At 44.7% G+C, this 8,416-nt stretch overlaps 1 protein-coding gene across 1 annotated transcript in view; it reads left to right on the top strand.

Moving 5' to 3' along the window:
* The window catches only part of PPP1R14C (protein phosphatase 1 regulatory inhibitor subunit 14C), a 67,605-nt gene that overhangs the window by 849 nt on the left and 58,340 nt on the right, over window positions 1–8,416 (top strand). The window contains exon 2 of the mRNA XM_015592372.2: window positions 369–564. Within this exon, the coding sequence (XP_015447858.1) occupies window positions 369–564 (196 nt within the window). The remainder of the gene's footprint in view (window positions 1–368; window positions 565–8,416) is intronic.

Below are 8,416 nucleotides of genomic sequence, written 5' to 3'. Positions count from 1 at the left end.
TCTAAATTGTCTCAATGTTCTCAGCCTCAGGGCCAAGAATTTAATATTCCGCCTCTTTTTCCTCTCTCAATTATCAATATTACTTTGCATTTCTTGTGTTAGAAATCTCTGTAGTCCTCTTGCATTATTATTAGTTTTTTTGTTTTTTTTCTTTTTGGCAGTAGATATTTGCTCATTTTTGGCTGTCTGGAATATTTCCTGTTTGGGGTCTCTCCATCCATGTATATTTCATATGGAAGGAAGCAGGATCTACCTTCTCTTATGGGAGCTAAAAAGACCAGACACCATTCCAGCCTCCTTTGAAACAGTGTCGAAATAGGGCGTGAGTGTTTGTCCTGCACTTGGCTAATCGCATGCATCCTCTCCAGACTTCGTGTTGGGAGCTGCAGCAGAAAGGACAGGAAGGGGCTGCCTTGGAAGCAACAGCAGCAGCAGCAGCAGCAGCAGCAGCGGCGCCACCAGCAGGGGAAAGTGACAGTGAAATACGATCGCAAGGAGCTTCGGAAGCGGCTGGTGCTGGAGGAGTGGATCGTGGAGCAGCTGGGACAGCTGTACGGCTGTGAGGTACCTGGGCCCGGGGCCGGGAGGGTGGGGGGCTTCCCTCGCGCGCTGTGCCCACACAGGAATTCTCCAGGGATCCAGCTCCGGGGCGCGTACCATCCTGACTCCCGGGGACCCAGCGCTGGGAGCGAGGCGCGGCGCGTTCTCTTTCTAGGGTGCTGTCTGGTCCCAGGGTGCAGCGATTGGGATGCGCCTGCCTGGGTTCGGTTGCCGGGTTCCCGGGAGAGCTGCGGACCCCCTTAATCGCTGTGTTTGGGAGTGTGGGGCTGGGTCTTGCTAAGTGCATTGTTTTTCTCAGAGCCCGGGGCGCTTCTAGGCTCCAGCTGCAGCTCCACGAAGAGGGGCTTGGAGGGGTTCACCCCAGCTGCGCCTAGCCCAACGAGAACAGGGCTCGCGGCTGGAATCCTGGCAGCCCCAATTTTTGTGGATAGGGAGCAGGAAAGGGACCCGAAAGATGCTTAACGGAGAAGAGAGGTTCTGGGGGATCTCAGAGGTCCTTTCGGTTTCTGAAATTCTATGTGAAAATTCTTGAGATGAAGGCTTTCCCTTTTCCAGCCAGCCCTAACGCGTGTCCCCATAATTCGCTGCACACGCTGCGCTTTGTTGAAGCTGCTTTCTTGTTTCCGGCCCAAGCTCAGTTACTCCCGTTGATGGGCGCAGAATGAGAACCGTGGGCAACCTAGAAGGACGCCTACGTGAAAGAAAGCTCAGGAGTGGTGGTGTGTGGGATCCCGAATCCACCCCCACAATTGTGACTTCTCACACTTCAGGGGCTCAGGTTATGTGTACATCAGTCCGACTGACGTGTGTACATTTGATGATAGGAGAAATATTTTAGAATAAGCTGTAACACACGTAGGCTAGAGAAATGACCGAAGCCTACACGATCTCCCATGCGAATCTTTAATGACAGTAATTCTAAATGATGTATTCTACTTCTCAGAAGGGAGTGGAGTTTGGAAAGGGAGGAAGAGTGAAGGTGATTAATAATTTAGGATATGGCTTCCAAGTCAAAGCTAGGCTTGTGTCCACACAACTGTAAATGTTCTCCGGCAAAAATGCAAGCCAAGTGAACTCACTGGCTTACCCACTGGTTTGGAGTATTCTGTATTTCACACATTTTATGGTCTATTATGAATACATATTTCCCTTAACATTCTCATCACACAAGGTAACAGCATTCTCATTACAGACTACTGATGAATAATTATGATATAATGAAGCTTGACTGTATGACTAATAGGCTTGTAAAATATATTGTTTCTCCAGCCCAGCTCTTATAAAAAGCCATTTTAATTGCATAAATAAAAACTGGCCAACATCGGAAATGTTCATGGTTTTTTTTCAATAGGAAGTTGGCAGAAACTCTCTAAAGAAACACTATATTTGATTTAGATGGGATTACTGTTGGACGGATGGATCTGCTCAGTCTTGCCTCTGTAGAATCCAATTAATTTTAATTTATTTCGTAATGGTCCTTATACTCCATTTTGGATATGGGGATTTGAGTTAATAGAAAGACTGTTGTTGAAATTAACAATGCTTTAGCAATGCTTCTTTTATAGGAGATTAATTAGAAGTAGCCTGGGAAACTAGAAAGAGTTCCAGCCCTCTGGTAGGTTGGCAATTTTTGTATTTTAAAAATTCTTCAGAATAATTGAGAAAAGATGGAGGATTTATTGTTCACTGTATGGAACATGTAGGTTAGGTATATATTTTTAAAAGGTGAATATGACCTTGAAGCTTTTCCTTGTACTTCTCCCAGTTTAGACCTTCAACATATAGCAAACATCTAGAGATTCGAAAGAGGTTTTCTGGTGAAATAATACAAGATGCTATACGTTGCCCCCATGTCATTAAAATATGGCAAGCATTTCTCTTCAACTTGTTTGTTCTGTCATTTTAGATGGAAGGAATATAAATCATTGAGGTCGTTGACAATTTATAATCACTGTGCTGATGGAACACCTTTATTTGGTAATCAAAAGCATGTGGAGTAATAAGTAGCCACATAAAGGATTGTGTTCCATCTATTTCTCCACAAGTAGGGCTCTATTTTTAGCTTAGGTTCTCTGGTCTGGTAGCCTGTCCTTGCTGATAGCGGTCAAGTAGTTGAGTCTCTGCTATGTGAATCGAGAAGGACCTACTCAGGCTTATAGCTCTGAATCTCATGAATATGAAGGTTAGGAGATATCCTTTTTAACACTTAAAGGTGGTAATGTTTTCAAATGTTTAGCACATGAAATTGACATAGAAAGCCAATTTCCCAGACTTCAAACTGGTCAGAGGCCCCAGCTATCAGCCAGGTTGGGGAGGTGGAGGGAAGATAAACACATTTCATTTCAGAAGAACTTTTATCAGGCGGGTCAGCAGTTGGATGACTTGTCCTTTACAGAATAGAAAAGACTTATCTTTCAGAGTGGGATAAAATATGATATTTAAATTAGAAAGGAGTGGGAAAGAAGAAATGCCTTTCCTGGCTGTGGTCTTATCTAGAAGTTTGCACTTTACATTATGAAGAATAATGTAAAGACAGCATTTCTGGAGAGCTTATTCGGTATCAGGTACCGTTCTAGGCACTTTGTATATACTCATTCATTTAGTCTTTATAAAAACCTTGTGAAGAGGGTACTGTTATTGTCTGTTTTACAGATGAGGAAACTTGGACAGAGAATGAGTAAGAGGCTTTCCCAGCTCACATAGCTGGTGGATGGCAGCGGGTGGGAGTAGGGGTATGGACGCTGGCCTGCCTGTTAACTTTGCAGGGTCCAACACAAATATATGTCTAAATATATGTCTAAAATTCAAAAGTTATGAATCGAGCTAAGGAGAATTTATATGAAATTTATTCTTTCCACCTACCTTGACAACAATATCTTCATAATGACCTGGAAGGTTACGTTCAAATTTGGAATTCTCAGACTTCCCAGAGCTCAGAGCTGGAATGCAGTTGGCAGAAGCTGCCCTGGGTCTGGGGTCTGTTTCCCTTTGCTTCCCACCCCTGGTACAGTCCTGCCTGGTGGAGGGCATTGCGTCCACCTGCCTATCTAGTCTCTGTCCACACTCTCTGGCATCCCGTAACCATACCTCTGGCTCAGACCTGTGACAAAGTCCCACCTTGGGAAGATAGATCTGGGAGGCATCTGTTCATGCCCTAGAAGTAGCTTGGGATTGAAGTTCTGGGGTCCTGGAGCATAGCCCAAAACCAGATGGAGGGACACCGGTTCTGGGTGGGTAGGTCCACTTGGTCCCAGGAACTCTTCAGGAAAAGGGGTGTGGCATCTGAGGGCGGTGTGGTTAAACACCACATCTTATCTTGGATACATAGATAAACGTTTTTATAGAGTCTAAAATGCTTTTACTTATGTGTTTATAGTTATTTTCCATTTCATCTTCTTGTACAGATAGTTAAATTTTCAGCTAGGAATTTGGTTATAATGGAACTGTTAGGTTAAATCTACATCCACATTTAAGGCTTTCTGTTTTGAGATATTTTCATATCTCTTCCAAACCCTGACAGTTCTGCACATTTGAAAACTGGCATAGTGTCTGCTTGGACAGGTATTGCAAGGTGACTTACTGGGTAAATTATATCAGTTTTCCCCATTTTACTCAGCATTGACATAACATCTGAACTTCCTGTTTTGCAATTTGATTTGCTTTGGAAATGAAAGCCTGTTGTTAATCTGAGATTATCGAACCACCCGGAGCAGCCTCATTGTAAGTAGACTTGCGCATCATAAACACCCTCACCTTCAGGACAGTCACCTTGACTGTCCCTTTAAGAGGACTTTCCCTTTGCTGAAGCTGTCTGCATTTTAAAAAGCGGTTTCTGGCATATTACACCTTTTTTTATCTTCCCTGACTCCCTATCATCCTCATGCTGTAAATCAGTGTTTTTTAAAGTTTTTTTTTTGATGGTGATGCATAGAAAGAAATATCTTTTAGATTACTGCTTGATACATACACAGACACGTGGATGTATGAAAACAGATTTACAAAGCACCACTTATTGTTACTATGTATGCTAAAGAAAAATATTACAAAAATAATATAAAATGTGACTTTATTAATGTTTAAGTAGAATAAATCTCTTCCACTTCATTTCCCATAGTTGCTGGTTGCGATCCTCTAGGTTGATTTCATAATACATGTTTTGGATTGTGGCCTGCAGTTTTAAAAATACTGCTCCAGAAAGGGAAAAGCCCAAACCTATGTATTAAAATTAGCTGACGTTCATTGAATGCTTTCTATGCATCAGGTATGATTCATATAATCCTACTAACAACCTCTGATATATTCCCATTTTATGGATATGGAAACTGAGGCACAGAAGTTGCCCCAGGGCCCTGGGATGTGGCAGAGCAGGGATGTGGTATCTTAACCACTACACCGTTCTGCTTCCCAAGGCGGGAGAGGCTTCTGTGAATCCCGTGTATTGCATACTCCCCAGACATGGCTGTTGTAACTTCTGACTTGACTGATAGTGCATGAAGGGGACACGAGCGTCACTGGGTTGTTCTTGTACCTGGCTCAGGCCTCACTTTAAGTTTAGGTCCTTGCTTTGTATCTAAATTGCCCCTCAACAACATCTAATTAGCCTGCTATGCTGCTTTGTGAGATCCTTGGCTGGAGGTAGAAACTACTGCTTAGAACTCGGCTTGTGGATTATTTGGTGACTCCCTATTTGTGTAGGTATTTGAGAATAAATAGCCTTTTAAACAAAACTGCTTTAAAGGAAATCTCCGTAGACTCGATCTGTAAACTACTAAGGAATAAATTAAACACGTGAAAAGTCTATGAATAAAAGAATTCGAAATCGCCAAAGGAAGAAAAGAACACTGTACATTTCACACATTTCTCTTTGGAGCAGGGTTAGGGAAATTTGGTGTGGAGGCAGTGGTCGAAAGAGTAAATGCTTTGAAACTAGACACACCTGAAGTTACATCACGGCCCTAGAATTTAGTGGTGGTTAGAGATTAGGCAATTTCCTTAACCCTTCTGAGCCTCCCTTTCTCCCTATGTTTAAGGGAATCGCTCTGGCCTATTTGCAGGGTCGTCATGAGGACTGCATGGGTATGACATGGAATGTGGTAGCTGGGACATAGTAAGTGCACAGTCATCGTTGTCATTGACCCATGACCAGCCACTAACAGTTAGTCATTCTCTACGATGTGGGGAGAGGGCAGAAGGGGGAAGAAAACAAGGTATTTGCATCTACTTGGGGGGTACAATTTGGAGAAGGATGTGTGGGCACTTTGGGGTCAGAGATGTTGCTGTGTTTGAACTTGAACGTGAGCGGACATTCTCCATATCCTTCTTTTTTTCTAGAGCCTTCCTTATTCTGGAAGTCCCTGTGGGTTTCCTTTGAGTGTAGAGAAATTAGATTTCAACAATTTGAAGGCAGAATCTGTCTTAATTTTCTTTGTCTGTGCTCTAGCGGAGCACAATTCTTCAACTATGAAGCATTCATTTGAATGAATGGAAAAGGGTCCAACTTCAGAAAACCTTGGAAAATTCACCGAGGTTTCAGTATCGAATTAGTTGGTGGCGTTTCTTTACCGTAGTCATGGCTAGGAAAAAAAAATTGATCCATGGTTTGATTCCAGTAATCCACCTCATAGTCTTGCATTATTACTGTTTTATCTCAGCATAGTTGAAAAACACACCTACTTTCACTGACTTATTTGGTCCAAATGAGAATTTAAAACGGCAGCGACAGCTAATGGCGAGTCTCCCGCCCCCTTTTTCTTCGCTTTTGCGTCTCTTGCCACATCAGCTGTACCTGCCGATCTCTTCTCTGACCCCGTGTTTGCTTCCAGGGTCTTCTGTTTTCCTCTCCGCTTTGAAGCACCTGGGCTCCTTACGGCATACCTGGCCTAGCTCACAGCTCTCCTCAAAGAAGCCGTCTCTTTCCCGATGGAGGGAAGAATGAAGTTTCGATCGCTTTGTTTTCTGTGTGGTGTGTTCGCTGCGTGCGTGATTTGATTTACTTCCTCACTTTTCTCTTGTTTCCTGCACTCGGCCGTTTCAGACCGTCACCTGTCTTTTCAAGGCACCTGTGCTGTTATTCCTCCTTTCCCCTCAGAGGGCGTCCTCGCCGCCTCCTGTTCAAGCCAGTCCAGCACCTTCTCAGCGCTTCCTTCCCTCACTTACCCTCCTCTCTCGGCTGCAGTTTCAACCCCCTTGTACCCCAGCAAGTTGAAGCCTTTATAATACAAGTCGAAGTCTTTCTCTCTGTTAACAAATCCCCGATCACAAAACAACGCTTCCCTTTCTCAATCCTGTGTCCGTGACACACAGTTTATCTACCACAGTCTGATGTCGGCTCCCACCACGGCTTCCCTGAGGACCTGTGGTTTCTCAGTCTAGTGGGTTTGTCGGGGTCTTTATTTTACTTGGCCTTCTGTGACCATTGCTTTTGGCTTCTGAGACCGTACCTACCTGGTTCTCATCCTGTTCCCTGTATATTCCTCTTTCAGGCTCCTTCCTGGGTTTTCTTTCTCTTCGGTGCTGATGTCACACAGGGTCTGCCTCTGGGCCCCTGTTCTATCTTCCCTGTTGTGTTTCACTCGTTCTTTATGGGCGATAGGAATATTCCTGTGGCTTTAGTTCCTGTCCTATGCTGATAACTCTCCAATCTGCATGCTTAGCCCAGATCTGTTTTCCGAGTGCCAGACATATTCAGAGAATTTCTAAGTGGACAACTCCCTGTAGACACCCCATGGGAACCTCATATTCAACTTGTTTGGAAATGAGTTTATCATCTTCCTCTGCAAACCTGCGCCTCTTCCTCGCTTCCCTCAGTGAATGGCCCGTGCCGCCATCCACGGAGGCGCCCCCCAAAGATTATACTGGCATCCTTTGCTCTCGCCTCTCCCTTGCTGGTCACACCCAGTCGTCACGAAGTCTTGTTGACGCTTGTTCCTTACGGCTTTGGAATCTAATTCCTTGACTTCTTCCTGGCCCTGCTTTAGTCCGGCACCTTATAATTTCTCCCGTGTATTATAGTAATAGACACTTCAGTCTCGTTTCCCTCGAATTACTGCTAGGACCAGTATGAGTATTACTACTACTACTACTACCAGCCCTCTGCTCTTGCCGCTATTATTACTACTACTTCTGCCCCTAATATGGTTCGTGGTGAGGGCCAGGTGACTTACATATCTTATCTCCTACAATGAGACCTCACTACCTTTATGAGGTGGCTGGTATCATCTTAATATCTTCCTGTTACAGAGGAAGAAACCGAGATCAGAGACGGTGTTACTTGTCTTTGTTCAAGGTCATGCTGATTCCAAAGTCTCAGAGCCATGATGCTACCATTGCTTCTGGCAGCTACACTTATTATTAAGTTCCTACTGCATACCCTGTCGTTCACAGGCTCTCATTTAATCCTTGTAAGTAGGTAAAGAAACTGAGGTCTGGAGAGCTTGAGTGACAGGCCCTTGTCAGAAGGCCACATAAGTCTCAAGTGGCAGATTCAAGAGTGGCCCTGTGTCCTGCGTCTGGTTCTGGGGCTGGGCCTCGTCTCCAGCCCTCCCCCGCCAGGGTGCTGTGGGGCTCTGTCCACACCGCCTGAGTGTTTAAAACCCAGACTGGGGCTCGTTATTCCTGCCAGACTTCAGGATAAAGTGTGAGCACCTTAGCTGGTGACAAGGGCTCAGGGGTTGCCCTTGTCCACCTCTAGTCTCATCTCTTGCCACTGTCCCCACGCCTGCTTGTTTCTTCAGTTACAAAATGAGATCTTACGAGGGGCAGGCAGCAACCCCTCTGCACTTGCTTCTCCCTCTGCCAGAGTCATCTCTCTCTCCCACTCCCACCTTACCTGTCTGTTACCTGTTCTTCAGGCTCA

Source organism: Pteropus alecto, unplaced genomic scaffold (assembly GCF_000325575.1).
Source record: "Pteropus alecto unplaced genomic scaffold, ASM32557v1 scaffold176, whole genome shotgun sequence".
Classification (NCBI taxonomy): Eukaryota; Metazoa; Chordata; class Mammalia; order Chiroptera; family Pteropodidae; genus Pteropus; species Pteropus alecto.
The sequence above is the reverse complement of the archived record's forward strand: the minus strand, read 5'-3'. Positions and strand labels throughout refer to the sequence as shown.